General features: G+C 38.2%; 1 protein-coding gene across 2 annotated transcripts in view; it reads left to right on the top strand.

Annotated features, from left to right (window-relative positions):
• Positions 1-21,853, top strand: part of gabrr2a (gamma-aminobutyric acid type A receptor subunit rho2a) — a 66,771-nt gene that overhangs the window by 4,590 nt on the left and 40,328 nt on the right. For both annotated transcript variants that reach the window (XM_044375631.1, XM_044375630.1), the window contains exon 3: positions 20,877-20,944. In XM_044375631.1, the coding sequence (XP_044231566.1) occupies positions 20,877-20,944 (68 nt within the window). The remainder of the gene's footprint in view (positions 1-20,876; positions 20,945-21,853) is intronic.

Consider the following 21,853-nt stretch of genomic DNA (forward strand, 5'->3'; position numbering starts at 1 on the left):
CAATAGTATATTTAATATTACTTCTTTAAAAAGTTGTAGATTGTAGATTAGTAGATTGAAAATTATCACCAACAATTTTTATAATCAATCAATCATTTTTAGTAATTTTTTAAAGAAAAAAATGCCAAAATCGAAAGAATATTTTCTGGTTTCTTTAGGCCTCTATGACAGTAGACTGAACGATGTTGGGTTGTGGACTGCTGGTTGGGACAAAAGAAGACATCACCTTGGGCTGTAGGACATTTTATAGACCAAACATCTAATCAATTAATTGAGAAAATAATTGACAGATTAATAGATAATGAAAATAATCATAAGTTGCAGCTCTAGACAGATTAAAGTAAAAATGGTCAAAACATGTGCAGCAGAAGCAGAGATATCCTGACTTGTAGTCTTTCATATGAGCCACACTCAAAAAATGCTGAATCCTACATTTCCTACAATGAAAATCAATAACATGTTTCATTCATTCCTCCCTGCATGGTTAAAACTCCATGCCCAGTTTGTAACACACGTCATCAGGGTTATTTTCCCAGAAGATATTATGCAACTGTTTTCACAGACTGAGTGGCACTCCTCATGACAAGTACACTGACCTTTATGTGATGGTGCCTTTAACCCAGTGCTGGATGTGATGCCTGGAACTTGAAACAACCTGAATAAAGACAGGGATGGAGGAAAAATTGGAAGCACTGGTTGTCACCTGTCTTCCCTCAAGCTTGAAAAACTAACTGCATGTCAGCACTTCCGTCTACCCTCATGTCTTATAATTGATTGGTCTTTGGAGTCCAGAACCTCTGATATGAAGAGCTCTTTGATGTTATACCAATTGAAAGTATCCATCCCTCTCCTGGAATGATCTCAAAGCATGAAGCATCTCTAGCCCGCAACCTCCACATTAATCCTGCTCTGTCACCAGGTTGTGACCAGAGTGAACAGACATGTTTTTTTATTCTGCTGGATCACAAGAAAAAATAGATCTAAAGGTTTTTTCAAGTTGACAATGTCACTAATCCTCCATTCTGGGTTTTTAAGATGAATGCTCAAACATTAAGAAGTTGTTCCCCACTGGTGTCGTTCTGTGTGATCTAAAGACTGCAGTTCATACACGTTGCATACCTTAATGTCTTTTTAAGGCATGGGTTAAATCTAAAGGTAGTGGTGTTTTATCATTGACATACTTCAGATAGTAGCTCAAGGCTAGGTCTTTGTTGAAGTCTGTGTCTCTTGTGTCTCAGTTTAGCAATCAGATGAAACTTGTCATTTCTGCTCAAAACTCAAATGAGCTTTCATAATGATATTTGGATATTGCACTAAGATCCACCCACATTCCTCCTCTGAAACAGGAAGGGAGCAGAAAAAAAAAAATCTTCTTCTGACTCATCTTCTTCTTCTGAAGTTGTACCTTGTTGGGTGCAGAAGAGGCAACCATTGTTAAGCCAACTTCTCCCCTGTTCAAGCGATTGTTACTTCAGAGAAAGGCAGGGCATGTAGCAGGAGGTCACAGTGGAAATGACACTAAAAATATCCCAGGTACAGGCACAAAGTCCCAGTAGAGGATACACAGCTCTGGTCACATTAATATAAAGAGTCTCATACTCCACTCTGTTGCCCTACAAAGGGCTGCCCCCTCCAGATGTGTTTAAACCCTTACATTTTTTTCTACTTTGAATAATACTATAACGTGGCTTTTCCACCAAAACAGATAAGTAAGCAACTGGCTTAGCTGCATCAGAATGAAAGAGAAAATGCCCCCAATACTCCACCCTGTCTTCCAAAGAGGCAAGGCAATAACAGACTCTGAGCCCAAACAGCAGCATGGAGATTCAGTGGTGATGAATACAGATATCAAGTGGCATATAAAGACAGAACTATGGTTTATTACAATTTGGGCTTGCCGGCATTGGTCATGATAACATTCTACTCACCAAAGTTATTACTGAGAGTTACAACTGATCACTGAAAACATCCAATGGGGCAAGAAGAGCAAGCAGTCAAACCAACAGTTCATCCAGACTATCTAAACCACTTAATTTGGAGGTCAAACTGAAACTGAGTACATCCATAATGTTGCTAATAATCTGGAAAATTGCCATTGACTATGTGTGTACAACTCTGAAGTTCAAAGTCACTCTGTAAACTGTGTTGTATGTTGACAATATGGGGTTGGGTAATAATTTTACTGTTGCTGTTGTTTTCAGCAGTTACTTCTGGTGAGGACAATGTTACAAAGGAGCGACCAAAATAAAAGCCTTTAATACTGATCACTCTGAGGTTGAAGTCAATGCAACTAACAATCCTTATGATGTCACAAGCCATCATAAAATATACTGCTGAAGGTTTTAAGTTACATCACCCTTGTAATTTTCAATCTTTGCATACTTAAATACTGAAAGGGTTTATCCCCTCAGGAGTAATAATGTGCTCAGAATGTCACGGCCATGTGGCTAATAGATTTTGAGATATATCTTGCTGCTAAATGGAAAATGTGAAGCAAAGAACCCGGATAAAAAAGGCATATCCTTCTCCAGTTTGGTGTGTGTGTGGTGTGGGACAAAAGCGGCTTACAATGGGAGTATTCTCCCAAGAGTTGAATAGTTTAAACTATTAAGGTTTGCCTTTACTTTGATGGTCAAAATGGTGCCCTATTAAACTCCAGGGAGCTTTCAGGATTCAGTGTGCAAACTCCCTCTCATTTAAGTGAAAAATGTGACCTGATGGTGATGGTAGAGAAAAGGTCAGGTAGTCACCCAAAAATAGTACTTATCCTTCTGGGACCATGGAAATTAATCAGAATTTCTTTATGGAAATCTAGGCATTGTTTGTTGACCCAGTGATGGCGCCAGCTGAAAGGACTGGAATCACCAAAATTATTAAGATATTTCTCCAGGGGACCATGAATAACAATACACAATATCATGACTATCTGGCCAGTGGTTGTCAAAACATTAGTCTGGATCAAAGTGTTGGACAGTGGATGAAGGGCATCTCCGTCTTCAGGATCCAGTATACTGTATGTACTGCAGGACTATTACATACTATATGTACACGTGAACATATTTAAAAAGATCAGTATCAAGGTCAGATGCTGGATGTCAGTCACTGGATAGAGGGGGGTGAGTGTGGCTAACGTGTGGGGTGTATTATTGCTCTTAATCCTCGGTAAAATAACACATTAAGCTTGTTGTTAATCCATGCAGAAGGGAAAGAGAGAGAAAGCCCATCGGCTAGATCATTTGATGTATGGGCTCGGGCGAGGCATGTTATGATCTGTTAACTGTATACCAAAGCCACTGTGTGCTTTTCAGAAAATGTGGTGGCTTAGCAGTGTTGCGGATTTATCAGAGGTCACAAAGTCAGAGGTGGGGTTGTTTCATGCGGCCTATTACTTTAATATTTCCTCCACCCAGCTCTTAAAGGCACACCGTTGGATTCAATGAAAATAGGTGTGTCTTAGAAAAATCCAAAAGCACCGAATGTATAGAACCCTTAAACAGTTGTAGGCCTTTTGATAATGATGCTTTATTTTGTCGCACATACAGTGACAAACCCACAGAGAATTATCACCAAATCTGCAGTTTCCCTCAGCTCTACAGAGCTTTATAGCCTCTCTTAGCATATTTTCTGATTTCATCAACCTGTTTTTAGCAAAAAAGCTCACTACCTGCCCAGCAACAAACAACAGACAGACAAAGTTAGCCACTAGCTGGTAAACATTTAGCAGCTCAAGAGCCAGATATGCTACTGTAGGCAATTGTTGACTAACACATTAGTTACATTGGTGTACATGGACTGGATGACCTGCCGCCGGGAAGTATTTTCCTCACTGTCAATTTTAATGATATCCTCAACATTTCTCAACACAAAAACACAAAAGTGTCCTTGATAAGTCTTCTCAGTTGTAGATAGTGGAAGGCTACGGAAGAGCACTGTGTTGTGGGCGGATATGGCACATTCAACTACTGTTTTGGGTTGTCTGCCATCAGTGGGCTTCATTCCACTTCAAATTGCCACCAGTCAGCAGCAACCCGTATACCAAACACCACTATCTCTATTAAGAAAAGGTGTTTTATAGCCTGTGATTGTAAAATGTGAAGTTGCTCATTTAATTTTATATTTCCAAGAATATGTGGCTGAGAATATTTAAAATTTTTATCTCTCTTAAAACTGAGTCCTCAATTAATATTGAGCCATGTCATCCAATAAAGCATTCCAACGTGTGTGTGTGTGTGTGTGTGTGTGCGCATCAAATCTTGTACGATGGCCATATAAATAGGATGAAGACGGGGTTATTAGACCGGACTTTACATTCCACATCCCTCATTTAATCTCTGCATTTATCACTTTCATATATTTCATCAGACTGGACTTTACATCGTGCATTACATTCAACCTCCACTGTTACATAATTAAATTATTTATGCACATGTCACATTTAATTGTTGCTCTTGTCACTCTCATATTTCATACACTTCATTTTTTGTCCATAGCACAGTCCATATTTCCTTTGTACAGTCAATATTTCAAATCCCATTTCAAAACTATTACTATTACATTCTGTAAAAAGATTTTCAATTAAAATGAATATTACTTTGTTTATTTCATTATTATTATTATTATTATTATTATTATTATTATTATTATTATTATTATTATTATTATTATTATTATTATTATTACATTACTTTTGAGCAAACACCAAGACACATTCTTTGTATGCTTGCATTAGCTAATAAAACAGATGCTGACTGAACAGGCTCTGTCATGCTGACATAAGATCCCAAAACCAAGAATCATGAAGATACAAACAATCTCCAGGGTTGTGTAAATAGTAACCTGCATGCTTGTGTCCATGAAATGAGAAAATTAAAACTTTGTCGTAGAGCTAAACCAAATACATCGTTGGAAAGGTCTCAACCTGGAGAGTAACATATGTCAGTATGAAGATTCTACATGGCTACTGCTTTGAAATACTGGCCTTTGAACCTTGACCTCAGTGCATGTTTGAAAGTTTATAATTCAGCAACAAAAGGGGCTCCAGACATGGGACCAGCTGTTATAGAGAGTTCTTGACCTCAGCTATCATGTGAGTATAGTCAACAACTGGGGGCACTGTCAGATATGGATAAAATATGGTTAAAATTAATTTTCACCCATTTAACAATTAGATATTTAAATCTGATTGCACAAACGTGTTTACCATCCCCTTAAACTCCTAAGTGTACTCTCAATTTAGTATTTACAACTTCCAATTCTAGGAAAAACACTAATAACTTTTAAAAATTACAGTGTCCTAGAGCAGCCCCATGCAGCTTGATACAAATCAGCACCACAGTTGTAGTTCTTCCAGTTTAGGGTTGTAAAAAGGTTTGTATAAAGATATATCTACTGAATATATCCAATATCTAGTGCAGCAGTAATTACACTGCATATAGATGATCTATGTTAAGAAAGAGATGTTGGTTTATTTCAGATATTTTAGCCAAAGCAGGAGTTAAATGCGGTCATAACACAATGCACTTCCATGAGCCACATCTTCCAACGTGAGTGTGTATGTGTGTATGAATGGAAGGGATTCACCAAACCAACTGCTCACAGACATCTTAATCAGTTTGTAATAAATTCAATAATTAAAAGTAAATAGCAGATATAATAGTTATTAAAAGTTTTCTAACATAACATAAAGTGGACTGTCTTTGTATCCTTAGTACGGTCGAGGAGGCTCATGGCTATAGTAGCAGCTTCTGCTATCAAAAACATTGACCTATTGTATTGTTGAGTTATCAAGGACACTTCCGTGTTTTTCTGTTGAGAAATGTTGAAGACAGACAGAGGGTCCTCCAGTCCGCCCACCAGACTGACTCATACCATTGACTGTACTGATAAAATTAAAATAAAGAAATAAAAACAAGGATAAAATCTCATGATTAAATGTTAATTGATGTAGTGGTTATAGTTTTAAAAAATGAATAACAAATGAGAAAAAACAATACAGCTTCTGTGCTCCTGAATCCCGACTGACAGTAAAAAAAACATGGTGCAGGCATGAAACATATGTCCAATTGAAATACATTAGTTTGAAAGTTGTGCTAAGCCATAAACACAAATCTATAGATTAAATTTCAGGACTATTTCATGAACTGCCGTGATACTGGGTTGGCCATCAACCAGTGCTCTTGTGTGATTTCATCTTTACAGCTTTTTAGCTGTAAACTGTAAAAAACCATGCCATTCAGCCGGCTATTGTTCCAGGCTGGTCTGCGCCAGCTGGCTGGTAGACTATGGAAGCTATTATTACAATTTTATCTTATAAATCACATCAAAAAATCTACACACTGGCTGTGGATTTGATTGTATTATTTTGAGTTTTTATGAAAAATGTTTTTGAATGGATCTATTTTAGTTGGAATTGAAGTGGTGAAATAGATGTGAATATTTGCAGTATGCGGTGTCTTATTTTTGGTACTTTCAGACCTGCCAACACTCCCACTTTTCCTGGGTTTCTCCTGTATTTTCACCCCCTCTCCTGCTGTGCTCCTGTTTTGTTGTTTCTCCTGGGAAACCCCTGTAATTTGCACGGCCCTCAACCTTTATTATGAATAATTGTGATACACACAGATCCATAAGTTTTGTATTTTTATCTAATGTTATCCAGGTTAACAATTCCTCTATGAAACACAATCTACACACACAATCCACATACGACATACAGTTTCAACCCATCTGTCACCACAAATCAAGTGGCGTGTGCACAGCTGCTCTCGGTGCAGGTAGTTTTTCCTCCTGTCCTCTGTCCTCCTGCCTCTGCTGCTGATGTGATTCACTGCTGCAGGTACACATACACATACAGACAGCTTTCGTTATTAGCTTAAGTAGCGCACTGTAGTTGTGTAAAACATACTGGTGGTGGATGGAACACTGCAGGCAAAGCAGGTGAAAATATCGATTTTCTACATGTTTATTATGCTTGTTGAACAGGTGGTTTGATAAAGTACTTGGCCTTTTACTTGCAAAACCGTTGCGAGTAAAAGGCCAATAAGTAAAGTAAAGTAAAAAGCCCCCCCCCCTTGCCATATGTTACCTCCTTCCAGGCAACATAAGTACCCCCATAAAAAAGCACCAAGTCTAGGGCAGAGTGGCATCTTAAGGGCAATTTTGGGGAACAAATGTCCCTTTTCTTGCTGCCATCCCATAACCTGCAGTCTGCACAACTATTTGGGCACACACAACTACAGATATGAAGTGAACACACCTAATCACATCATTAAACACTGAAAACAAGTAAAAACTGTCTGACAACAATGACACTGACACTTCATCATGGTTCCCAAGCTGGATTTTTTTTTTACAAATATCAACGCGAATTTGATCAAGTTTTTCTCTTTTACTTCTGACGGGCTTAATCTCTGCTCTCCATAACAACTTCATGAGTTGATACATCAGATTGTATTTTCAGCTCGCTCCACAGCCCCCAGGTGGCCAAAAAAATCTATAAATGAAGCTTTAACAATGTGTAGATGATCGAAGGCAAAGGGACAGCAACTGGCAGCAAACTTGACTGTAAGGAATACTGTCTTTAAGAGAAGGTAGAACTGCCACAGAAGACTACTTCTTTAGTCTTTATTTATCCAAGGAAGTTAACAAAGCTCTAGGGTCTTTTCCAGTGATCCCTGTTGCACCCTCATCCACACATCCACACTGGGAGCTTTGCCACTGAGCACTTTCTAAACTTTTAGTCCTGATGAAAAGGTTTAAGGGCGATGGATGCATCACTAAAATGCACATAAAGGCATAATATTTATTGTATTGCATTTAGAGGCTTTTACTATAAATGAAGTAATTGAATTACCATCCCCCGCAAGTCTTAGAATAAAGTGGCATGATATCCACCAACATCAGGGCTGTGACTGCTGCTGCCAGTTTGATTTCAGAACTGTAGAGATTCAATTAGAAGATTGTATCAAGCTTGCTACCTCAAAGGAAACTGAAATAATCTATAGATTTAGGCTCGCTGCTGCTTTATTATGTTAAACCAAATGAAATGCTGTCACTTGTAAATGTGTGCATGGCTAAATGGTTTTCTGTATTGACATGAGATGATGTTCAGCTTATGGAATATTATGAACAGCAGAAACTTGTCATTTGCTTTATCCCTGAGCACCAAAGTGACATGCTATCCCAGTGTGTCATCTGTGAGGGAGCAAGAGCTCAGGGGAACGTCACAATGATAATCACCACAGTTTTCAGTTTCCTTTTTTTGTTGCTAAAGCTTTAAGCAGTGCTCACTGATGAATGGGTCAGTAGCACCCAGATACCATCTGGAGATGTCGGCTTAATTTGAGGGGACTGGAGTGTGGCTTCAGCTGCTAGCTTCACCCAGTGTCATTCAACTGGCCTGCAATGTTAGCCCTAGCTCTGCCTAGCTGCATGGAGGCAGGCCCCACTGCAGCAGTGATGAGCAGATTAAGCTGGCAGCAGTTCCTCCTGTTTACAGCTTAGATTAGCACAGGCACCAATCTGTTACGCCATCAGACAGCTGTTACCCCGCAAATGACACTTTGTCCCAACTGAGGAACACACACGTAAATACGAGAAGATCCAGAACTAACTGTAAAAGTGCATCCAGACACCAGTGTGGGTGTCCAGAGGGAAATTCCAGGATTTTTCCAACCTGGGTGTCAATCCCAATTTTGTCCATTATGACTATCGGTCGTGATAACATTTTACTCTTTTTTTTCACTGTGCAGTGTTTCTTCTATAATTGTACAGGCCTGGCAGGTCACCAGGCTAACAAGAAAAATATATTTTTAATGCTAAAACAACACCAATTATCCATTTTTTTTTTGGAAATCAATAGCGTTTGGGAGCCTCTGTGCAGCGTTGTTGTGAAACGTGAGTCAACCTCTGTGTCGTTGCCTGGGAAACTCTAGGAGTGTGAAAGAGAGAGTGGAAGAAAAGTGACGGTGAATGTGAGTGGAGCAGAGGAAACTTAAGCAGTGAGTTGTCAATCAATCAATACATGCTGCAGCTTGTCTAGACAAAAAAATAGTCTTGTCTGTTGTTTCCCTGTTGGAAGCCAAGTGAAGGAGGTTAGCCCCAAAGTTAGCAACAATGCCTAACAACAACCTAACCTGACCAGGCTCACTTAAGGTGGACTGACCTTTAAGGTGGACCAGCTATTCTCATTTTAGTGTCAATCTCAGCCCTAAACAAAGAACTCAGAAATGTGTGGCCGCTGAGTCTCTCCTTAATTTTGGTCAGCAACCACAACACCAAAGTCTACATTTCTCAAGGTAGATGGTGATTGAAATATTATCATAACCTAGCCATAATGGACAAAACTATGACGATACCATCCAGACAAACACTATAATTTCACTTAAATGCTACATAAAAAATAAAATAATGAACAATGGACCAAATGACTGTAATGTGAAAGGTGTCACTGATACAAGGCCAAAGCCACTCTGCAGTTGACCGCAGCTCCACAGAGTCTTTTAGCCTCCTTTAGTTCATTGTGTGTGTGTACGGCCCACAACTCTGCTCTCATCAGCCTGGTTTCCTGCAGCAGCAGACAACTGTTTCCAGTGAAAAAACTTCTGATAAACCCTCTGATACACTAACTGCTCAGCATCAACACTGAAACCTGCTATCACTCCTACACTGATTATCTTTTATTATACCAGGCAACTACTAAATCGTGTACATGTGTATGGTTTGTTTATCAGCAGTGTTTGTGAAGACAGCAGGAGAAAAGCCTTTATTCTCTATTATTTATAGGTTATTATCCATTATGATCAGATAAAATGCAGATTCTTCATCTCTAAGTCAAACTCTTCATTTATTTATGTGAATGTGCAGTACATTTATGTGGGAAAAATAATTATGGATTACTGCTTTCAGGATGTATTAAATCTTGCAGACAGTGCTGGGCTGTTAGCATTCAAAGGCCTTGAACAAACACTTTTTACAGTGGTTAACAAAACTGATTTGTACATGATAAATTAGTTTGACTGACTGCATTGAGGCACAAAACAAGTGACCTCAGAGAATTAGAGAGCCTGAAATACATCGGCTCTATTTATGAGATCAGCCAAACGTCTGATGTAAGGGAACATGTCATTTTTACTGATATTATATTCAAAGCCTTAATCAGTTCCTCTGAAAAGCTGCTTTTGGGCAAAAATCTGGTAGTTTAATTTTCTCTTCCTCAGCTCAAGCACTACACTGCACACTCACTGAGCACTTTATTAGGAACACCTGTGCAATCTAATGCAATCCAATACAACAGCTCTGCCATAAATTCTACTTTTACAAAGCTTATACATTTTCAGTCTTTGTTGACATTGTCAGAAAGGTGATAATTCTACTTTATGTTTATTATTGTGGTTGTAGTGGGTGGTGGTGATGGTGTACTAGACTGCATTATATTGAAAGTAATATTTCTTCCCTTCATGTATGTTAATGGGGTGGACAAAATATTAATCTAAAACCTGTTGTTAAAAGTTATTGTCTTCAAGAATTTTGACATACAAGTATGAATGATGAATCAAGTGTCAAGTAGTTAGTTAAAGCTGGAGTGCAGGACTTTTACACATAAATGAATGTCCGTTACATTCAAGCCCTTGCCACACAGTGCTGATTAAGCCAATCACTGCCAGATAAATCTCTTTGTATTTCACAGTATAGCGGATATTTGAATCTGGTGTCTGTGGTGACATTCCCACGCTGGCGCACTGGTAGTGATGCATTTTTCGTCAACAGGCAATGATTGGTTTTCAACTGTTGAATGGGGTGGACTGTCCTCAGTGTGCCCCAATGTGCCTTCGCATCACCATGGCGGGGACCGGCTCACGTAAAAAATGTCAGGGGTGTGTGGCGATGATGTCAATAGTGTTTGTGTAATTACTCTCACTGCCAGAAGGGAGAGACAAAAGGTCCAAACTGCAGGTTTAAAGAATAATTCATCCTCCAGATTTCATTCTTACTGTTTGTTACCACCTGCTACAGGTCTTCTTTGTAATGCCTTTCCCTCGCAGTATTTGTCACTTTATTCCAACATGTCACCCCCATCTCTGGATCTATGACAGATTACCCCCTGAATGCAGCACAGCCCAATGTTGATTCTCAAGCCCCATGAAGAGTTTCTGGTATGCAGGTCATCAATATGGGACTCTGAGACACACTGATGAGACAGATACATTGATGTTAGATCTCACACACTCACACTTTCTTTGTATTGAAGTCTCTCCTTGAAACAAGCTGGAAAGACATAAAGACAAATATCAGGAAAGAAACTTTCCTCACGAATTCTTGCAGACTCTTCATGTGTGGAGCTGTATACGTCTGTGGGAATCTTCTGTTAACTGTGTGTGTCATCACACCACAACTATATGTTAGTTTAATCATATTGAAATTTCATTTTTCCATTTGTTTGCACATGATGTTGAAGGCAAAATGTAATTTATCAGTTTACTCCAACTCAAAGCAGTCACAATGACAATGAAATCTAATGTGAAATGCAGTTTTCACTTTTCTCGAGAGTTTTTTGTGAATCTGTCAAAGTCAAGCATCATTAAACTGTCCATGGAAAAGACCATTTCAATTTCATTTGTACAACCACACAACCCCAGACAATAGAATGACCTGTTTTTTTCTCAGTAGAGGTTTTTCATTTTAAAAATTCAATTTGACTTTGAAAAAGGAAAACAAAATTTTAATTTGATCAGATAAATCATTTTATTTCAATATTGGCAGCCATACACTTCCAAAGTTGTGTTGCATATTATAGCCATATATACTGTATACTGTATTAGACATATGCAGTATATAAGCCATATGCCAATAAAACAAAAGAAATTTTAATCTAGTTACGTTTATAGAATGTAGTCAATGCATTATGTATAAACACTTAGTGAGCATATGTATTGCAATCAAACACACAAAAATTGATATTTTGAGTTAAACGTTAGCTGGTTTGTCCATTACCTGACTTTCACCATTTCCTTTCTAGGGAATTACAGATATATCTGATATTGAATGAATCTGGATAACCAAAAATACAGCCATGACATTGGGCAATTACAATCAATTTATATTTAGTTTATATTTAGACAGTGATTCAAAGTAGAGAGTGCACATCGACTGTGCACATAGTGAAAGAGAGAGAGAGAGAAATTTTGTGAAAATTTAGATTTATAGGTGAAAATTGAGATTTTGTAGAGGTTTTACATTTGTTCTGTGAAATACAGTCCACTTACACTTGAAATTTATCATTTCAGATGATCATAGCATGTAAAAGAAGCAAGTTAGCCTTGGTGATGGTTAAGGTGACTAAGATAATGTTTGTTATGGTTTGGGGTTATTGAGCTTGTAGGTCTCACTGAGTAAACATAGTGATGGACAGTGGTGAAAGGTAACTAAGTATTTTTACTCAAATACTGTACTTAAGTACAATTTTGAGGTACTTGTACTTTACTTGAGTATTTCCATGTGATGTTACTTTATACTTCCACCCCACTACATTTCAGAGGGAAATATTGTACTTTCTACTCCACTACATTTATTTGACAGCTTTAGTTACTTTTCAGATGAAGAATTGACACAATGGATAATATAACAAGCTTTTAAAATACAACACATTGTTAAAGATGAAACCAGTGGTTTCCAACCTTTTTGGCTTTTGACGTCTTACATAAAGCAGTGTGTAGTCGGGGTCACATTTCACATGTCTATGAGTTGTTAACAGCTCAATTTACACATTTACAGATTTACAGAGACCAGCACACTTCCAACAGGTAAACTACTTATTTTGCTTTGCCCTGCTGTGTAATGGAGTCATGGCTCAGCGTGACTACCCAAAAAACAATGGAAAAATGCAATAATGTTAGCGGAGCGGAGCAGTGAACTCACACACTGTGTGTGGAGCAGATGACCGTATATAGAAATCTGTCATGAGCTGATGTCAGCTCGGGCTGAGAGTCGAAAAAACCGTTGGAAACCGAGCATTCAGAGCAGTCTGAAGCTGCTGCTTTCTGCTCACAGGGATTACTGCTACATATGTTTACTCATTATTTGACACTTTGACCACATCTAATATGAACATCCAACATTGTAACATTATATGTATGACTGAAAATAAGGAAAAGCATAATAGGTCCCCTTTAAGTAGGATTTTTCATGCAGGACTTTTACTTGTAATGGAGCATTTTTACATCGCTGTATTGGTACTTTTACTCAAATAAAGGATCTGAATACTTCTTCCAGCACTGGTGATGGAGAGAGTTGTGCTTCTATAGGATGAAGATAAGGAACAAACACAGAGCTCAGGGGATAGAACCATGTGGTGTGGAAATGTTTGGCACTTTGAGACAAGGCAGCGGTTGTCATCACACAGGTGATGATGGATTAGCCACAGTATGTCAGTCATTCAGTGTTTTCTGCTGTTGTCGTCTCAGCTTGTGGAGACAAACTGAGATGATCCAGATCAAGATCCAGATTATAGCTGGATCCAGATTATTCCTCAGCACTCTCAGAAATGCACCATGCTTCACAGTTACTGTGAGTGAGATATGAGATCTAAAAGTTAATCTAGGACTAAAAATACTATAGTAGTACCATACTAACTCAGAGTAGGACTTGAGAGAATGTATGAAGCTTTTAGCAAGAGGGATTACTCCTGAAAAAGTGTGTGATATCACTGTTTTATAACACTGAGAGCCACAAAATAGAAACTGTAATGGTGTGCCCTTTGCATTAGATGAGTAAACACTGGCAAAACACTTTAAAAAGTAACTCTATAAACAGTTTAAACTGCGGACTAGATAATGTGATTCAGCTGTGACATCCTGGTTAGATCTATCCAATCACATCATTTTAAAATGCCTAAATGAGTGCTGAATGTTGCATGTATTGTGCAGTACTGCATATGCAGAGATGATGCTGCAAACGTGACTGTGGAGTACCTGGAATTTATCTTCTCCACTGTCCACTCCACTCACCTTATAACTGTACATATATAGAAGTTGTTGGTTGTGTTGGTCGATCCAAGTCATCACTGTTCACTGTCCCTGAGGTATCGACAGATATATGTGGTGAGAGCATGAGCCGTAAGCTCATAGTGATCAATGAAAGTCTCCTCCTGCACCTCCTGGTGACTCCTAACAGCTTAGGATTCCTCTGGGGCTCAGAGAGTGATTTCCTAAGTTAGGAGGGTGATAAATTGATTTTACTCCTACTCCTAAAAGTTAGGAGGAGTGACTTCATACTCTGAGATGCTTGATAAACACAGACTCTGAGTTTGTTTGGGTTTTCAGTTCCAAGAACAGACAACTTTAACTCTGTCAGTTACTGTGGTAACTTAGTCTGTGAAGCTAACCTGCTGGCTGGCAGCTTTCTCTCCCTGTCTCTCTAGCCTCTTCCACACATAGTTCCCAGTAAATTACTGCGATAACCTTTCAGGCATCACTGGTGATTTTCACTATTCACATATGCAGCTACATTCAATAAATAGGGCAAGAGACAGTCCAGCAGATGGCGATAATGCAACACTTATAGATACCAACCGCCCTAAAACTCAACAGAAGAAGAAGATGGGGCAAGTACGAATGTTCATATGTGGTGAAGACGTCTCTTATTATTTTCAGGAACACGGTGGGTGAGGAGCTGTTTTTGTCGGGTGCCAGTGTTCTTGTAATATATTTCTGAATCTGTCTAGTTTCCAGCCTTTCTATTACTTGTTAGTTATAAAATCACCCACAAAAGTATTGGCAAGGTAAACAAGTCGTGGATTCAAATACATCATCAACAGAGTCTTGTAATTGGTTCGCTCACTCCACATGAAAGCAACTTTCGTCAAACAGACGTAGCCCTGTACGTGCTTGTCCCTGTAATGTTGCTGCTTTCATTCATAACACAGCCGTACCAGCATTTTCCCTGAAGTGTTACTAGGTCTTGAGGTGGGAAATTGGCGGCACAGATTTCCCTGAATATCCATCCCTGCTCCCATTCAGACATGACGCCATGCAGGAAATGTTCTGGAACATTTCAGGGATAGACTGCATGTGTGAAAGGGGCTTCTCTCTCCTCTTGCTGAGCTTGGAGCAGCTGTCAGACACAGCGTTTCATTTCCTCATTCATTCAGTCCATATCAACACATACATCAAAGTGCATCAATTTGCAGAGGTTTATGTCAGGAGATGGAGATCAAAATCCTGTTTGGATATTAAATTGTTGCTCAATGACTATCTCTACCAACGTTACCGCTTTTATGTGCAATCAGTCATTTCTATTTGCACAGCAATCTCTGTCATCACATTCATATATTAAAACAGCGTAAATTCACCCTCAGCTCACAATTAAATCTATTCATGTCTTTTATTTTTAATAACATTGCGACTCTCAAAACAGTTCTCCTGCACAGAAAAGTGTATTGCACATTGTCATATAAAATTTGTATGACGCTTTACTCCTACTATAAGACACTGATCAATCAATAATCATCTCATATTTAGATTCACACTGCTGGAACATTGTTTTCATATCATATTTTATGGTATATGTTAATATTTCTGAGTGAGCTGGATTGTGGTGCAGCTGCAGACTTTAGATTTAAAATTGGGCTAAATGGACTTTTCTAATAGGCTGCAATAGTTGTTACATGTTTAACATCATTTCGGGGGCTATGTTTAAATTTGCGACACACTTAAATATAGTAATTAAATGGTGTTGAGTAAAAACATGTAAAACAGACCTAAAGAATAACTTTGACATCTTTTCAACTGAAAATCACTAAATTCATAACTGCTGCCATGGTTATTTTAGTATTGGAGCTCTATTGATTATTTTTTTCATTCAACATGCATGTGCTGAACATAAGGAGAGTTGATTGAACTGACTCCAATCAGCTGCTCTAGAACTGAAAACTCAAGAGTTTCAGAGTTCAGGGTTAGGTTCTGAGTTTATTAAACCTGTTTTTTCAAACGGGTCCTTGGTATCTGTCCATGCAGACAGTTTTGGTTGTATTTGTCCAGGTTTTGAGATGCCTGTTCGATATTTCTGCCTCCACACCAACACAATGGATGTAAGTAGAATTTAGTTTCTTCTGCTCACAGCATTAACAAATGACATTTAAAAACCTCTATGGCAGCTTGTTTTTTCCAGGAACAATGCCCCTGCTACTCTGGATAATCCACAGAGCACACAGTCTCCACTTTTAATGGGAAGACTTTTTTTTTTTTTTTTGTAGTGATTTATAACTAAAATAAACTGGTTCATACTGAAAGCAGTTCTTATTTCCTGGATGTTTATCCATTTGTAAGGCAGAAGACAAACAAACACAGATGTCTCTGTCTACCTAATTTGAACAGGTATGGAGGTATGTTCATAATCATAATATCATGATGTTGTGAGTAACATCAGAATACTATAAGTCCAGTTGGTGATTATCTGGGGTCTTCAGCCTGGAGTCTGACCTGCAGTACTGCTTGTGCAGTGAGCTCTTTTTACTTCACATGTCCAGCTGATTGAGCCCTTAAAACATCCGAAGGTTTTTTTTACCCCCAGTGTCACAATGTGCTGCTCTGAATAATTATCTAGAAGCACGTGTACAATGTGATCAATCGGTGTTACCTGCTGAGCTGTAACAGACAGATCCTGACATGTCTTTTCCCTTGATAAATTGAGTGTGTAGATGACAGTGTGCATGGCCTTTGTTGCGTGATGTAGCTCATCAGCCCGTTGTCCTCTGAAGGTTCATCTTCATCATCAAACCACTTCCACACTATTGAAGTCTCCACAGCAGAGCCTGCTCCAATGTTGCATTCACTTTCAGTCATGTTACTATATCAGCATGTCATAATACTAATATTATGGTAAACATCATTTTTATCCCATTAATATCTCTACTGGTTTCATGAACATATGCTTGAGAATTGATGAGTTAGACTTTACTCCTTTTTAGAGGTTGAATATTTTGTGGAGTGTTTATATGCAGCAAATATACTCCATATTTTGGAATTCATGTTATTTCTTATTGCCATTCTAAAAAAATTGTCTTTTCTTCTTTCCTGTTCATTGGGTGTTTAAAAGGGGTTAACAAAGTCACTGAGCCCACACACTGAAGAAGGCATTAGTCAAAATATTTGTCCTTGTTCATGTGAACTATAACATTTTTAAAAAAAAATTAAATTCTGTTTCCTCTATCTGGGTGCCAGAATTTCACATCAGTATTTGAAGTTGGAGAAATTCTTAGTAAGAAGGCTCAGTTGTACTGACTTTTAGTTGAATCTGGGGACAAACCAGCTTCTTCATTTGCCCCAATTAATGTACTGTTGGAATTACGGGTGTAACACAAAGATACCGCTGTATCAGTACCTGTATTCAGATTTAGGCCATATTCAGACCAAATCAGGTGGTGCGGCTTGGTGAGGGTTGAGCGGAGATATTGAGGGGGTTGTGGGCATGCTGTTTGGTTCCACATCTAACACTGGTAATTTTTCTATTGGACACGGACCAGACAGACATTTTCAACAACCCTGTGATAATTGCTTATATATAGGTGGCCTTTGAGATTAGCAGTCAAACAATCTGGTGCTTGTCTGTTAATGTTCAGCCTCAAAATTGCCTGAAGGCAGCTCTTTCAGCTCTAAAACTGACTGACTTCACTCATCACTTCAGACACTAATTTAAATTATTTAAATGACCCACAGGTTTTTAAGACTAGAGGAGGTTTTGGTTTCTTACATCTAAATCAAAAGAAGTCATAATAGTCAAACTGTTTCTTTTAGTGGTTGAAGTATTTTCAGAGCAGATAGAGCTGGTAAAAATCATCTCTGTCTGTGCTTGAGCTGACTTTAATCTTACTTCCTAAATATTTTGAATTTATTTCCTTGAAAATTTATCTGGGGCATAATAATTCAGTAATAGTCATTGGTGTCTACAGATCTCCTTCTGCCCAAAAAATTGGTGAATTAATTGCACCATTGATTGATCAAGAGGTGATTATCCTTGGTGATCTCAATTTAGACTGGCTTACCTCAGCATCTAGTAATCTTAAAGAACTTTTTTACAATCTTAATTTTACACTGTTTATTTCACACTCCACTCGCCCCAACCTGAGGATTCCTCCAAGTCAGGCTTAATATTAACAAACAGACCAGAGAAATATCCTGCCTGTGGTGTTTTTTACCTTGGTGTTAGTGACCATTGCCTGATTGTTTAAATTAGAAATGTGAAACAGAGGAAAACTAATTCACACATAGTGGTCAGAAGAAACTTAAAACATTTTAATGACCAGGCCTTTCTACATGTCCTTGATTCCAGTCCAATCTCTGACACTCTCAAAATCCCTGATCCTGAAATAGCTTTTAAGTTATTTTACCAATGTTTTTAACTCAGTTTTAGATAAACATGCACCCTTTAAAAAGAGAAGAACAAAATGTAGCCCCACTCCCTGGTTCAATCATTTTGCTTCATCTTGTCAGTTATTTGACAGTCTTAGTGTTGGTCCCAACAGTTGTATGGAAGAACATAATTCATCCTTCCTTAACACTAGTGCCGAAGTAAACCACTCCTTTAGCTTATCTCCTGTCTCCAGTCGGATGGTAGCTGACACCTTATGCAATATTGATGCATGGAAATCAATGGGTGATGACAAACTGGAACCGTTTGCTTTGAAATTCTCAGCACAGCTAATTTCTGAATATATAATTCATATTTTCAATCTTAGCATTACCTCTGGCATCATTCCTACAGTTTGGAAGACTGCTTATGTTCTTCCTCTCTATAAAGGTGGTAGCAAATCTGAGTTAAATAATTATTGTCCAATCTCAAAACTATCTTGTCTTGCAAAAATATTTGATTGACTTCAAGTTGAAATTTATCCACACATTCCATACTAACTCCATTTCAGTCTGGCTTCAGGCCTAAGCATTGCACTATTTCTGCTACTTCTTTAATTATTAACAATATAGTCTCAGCATTAGATAACAAAAACAATGAGATGCTATTTTTGTTGATTTAACCAAAGCTTTTGACACAATTGACCACTTTCTGTTTTTACTACGGCTTTCTTCTTTGGGTTTTGACAATGCTAGCTGCCTGTTGTTGTTTCTCAATGATCTTTCTGATAGGTGTAAGTGTGTCAAGATAGGTAATATTGGGTCGATGAAAAACGTACTTTTAAAGTCCATATTGACATGTTGTTACCAAAGCTAAGATTGAAATTGGGCTTTCTTTTTAGTATAAATAAATCTCATTTTCCTTTATTCACAAGAAAAAGACTTGTTGAAGAAGACTTGTTTTGCTCTCTGTATTGGACTACAGGGATGTTATTTATGGGCTGAAGGACAGTTCTGCTCTCAAACCTTTAGATGCAGCATTAAGATTCATCACTGGAGATAGTTATGGGACACAACATTGCCTACTGTATCAAAAAACTAGCCTACCTGCTCTATGAGTGAGGAGGGATCAGCATTTAAGCTCCCCCTCTATCTCTCAGTCCTGCTTTCTTGGAATGTTGGTGGCCATTGTAGCCACTCACTGACATGGCTCACCCTGCAGGTGCCAAAAATTCATACACAGTTAGGAAGATCTGCTTTCTGTTACTGTGCCCCACATAGTTGGAATATGCTTAAAAAAAACTTCAAGTTGACCTCATTAATACTGCTCAATACCAAGGTTTAATTGCAAATTTTATTGATTGTAACTGTCATTGCTTTTAATGTTTTTAATTGTTCTTATTATTATTGTTATCATTGTTTTTATGGGTGCACGATATTGGATTTTTTGCCGATATTTCCAACTCACTGTGGCTGATTGCTGATGCCGATACCGATGTATGCGCCAATACTGATATATGCACATATTTTTTTCCAGATGGCTGAGGAGACTATTATGCATGCAAGCATAGATTGTACTAAGTATGATCAAGAAAGATAATATATGAAGGAAGAATTTAGGAAGACTTAAAACTTAAATGAACCTGCTAAGTGGGAGGAGCAGTAGAGTTTTCAATTAATTTATTAGACAGACAGGATAAATGTGTAGGATTTAATCTCTGGTCCACACCCTGGAGCAGAAGGTAATGCACCTAATACGCTGGTTCCCAATCGCCGTTATAAACCAAAAAGATTTTTTTCCAAACAGAGTGGTACATCCTGTCAGCCGAGGTGTTTCCTATCTGTGCAGCCGAACTTAGCAGCTCCTCGACGGAACGTTTCTCCCTGACGGTCCGGGTGCTTCCTCTGCAGGCTCCACTTCACTCAAGCTGTTTCTTCCCACTTTAACCTGAATAACAAACCGGAGCTCGATGCTCTGGTTGGATCCCAGCTAACGTTAGCCCCGGTTCTGCATGTGGATCCAACCAGAGCACCGAGCCCCGGTTTGTTATTCAGGTTAAAGTGGGAAGAAGCAGCAGGTCTGACGGGCAGCTGCGGAGGAAGCACTGGACAATCAGGGTGAAACAGTCCATGGAGGGAAGCACAGTCGGGTGGCGGAGGAGATGGCAACAAATCGGCCTCTCATAATTGGCAGAAATGGCCGATGCTGATATTTCATTTTAGAGCTTTTATCAGCCAATACCGATGACGTGCCGATAATATTGTGCATCCCTAGTTGTTTTATTATATTTATATATATTACACTTTTACTTTTTAGCATTGTTAATTTTACCTTGTTTCTAATTGATATAGCCATGTATTCTTTTATTGCTATTTAATTTTTTTCTGCATTTATTGTATGTCTGTACCTCAGCACCATTGAAAATGAGGGTTCTCCTTCAATATGTTTTCTGAGGTTTAATATAAATAAAATAAAATGAATGAATGAATGAATGTGCTTTCACATCCAGTAGTTAATAATGGTCTTTTGTTGGTCAGGTCCTGCCATCCCAGTTGGAGTGGATGTTCAGGTGGAGAGTTTGGACAGCATCTCTGAAGTCGATATGGTAAGAAAACCTGTTTATCCAACACTACCTACAGCGCCGCCAGAGATTCCATATGATGCATGTCACAGAATGAGATGAAGATAAGATTTATTCATGCAGCACTCAGCAAAAGCAGAGCACTTTACAAAAGGCAAACATGAAATAATAAAACAAAAATAAAAGCTAAGTTAACAGTGAAAAATGGATCAAATAGCAAAAACAAAACCAAAAGAAAAACCAGAACACAGAATAAACCTACCCAGCAGAAACCGCCTTTAAAGCTTCAAATTTAACAGGTTTTTGTAATGTGCTTTAGTTGATAAATCATAAATCAAATGACCTTGCTATTATGTTATTCAAAATTTAAAGCTGGAATCAAACATCCCATTAAGGTTTTAGAGAGAATGATTAATATATCTGCACAGTCGACCCAGTCAGGACTGGATCTGTGGGTGCAGATGGTCGGGATCAGTTATATGTGTGTGTGGTTAAACTTTTGGAGTAGAAGGATATTGCAAGTCACTGTAAAAGACTGATTTTTTAAAAAATTTAATTCAACATGTTAATAAAAAATCAAATATTAGTCATTTCCTCACCTGTCCACCAGTTTTGCATAACGCAACACTAGTTTGACTTCTAATAATTTATTAACTAGTATTTGATTTGAAAAAAAAAAATAGTTATGGGGTTGTTAATTTTGTTAGACATTTGTAATACTGCTCACTCTGTTCACTCATTTGTTGTGTTTTAATGCTGACCTTTCTGTCTGTTGTACAAAAAGTGCTCATTAAATATTTCAGACTTTTCCCCACATGTTGCCTGTTTGTCATCTGGCCAAATACACTGGTTGGTATTCTGGTTGATTTGGTGACAGCCCTGTTACTGATGGTTACATGAGGGGTTTAATACTATAGCACCTTGAGCAGTTAC

The sequence above is a fragment of the Thunnus albacares genome, chromosome 15, assembly GCF_914725855.1.
Source record: "Thunnus albacares chromosome 15, fThuAlb1.1, whole genome shotgun sequence".
Lineage (NCBI taxonomy): Eukaryota > Metazoa > Chordata > Actinopteri > Scombriformes > Scombridae > Thunnus > Thunnus albacares.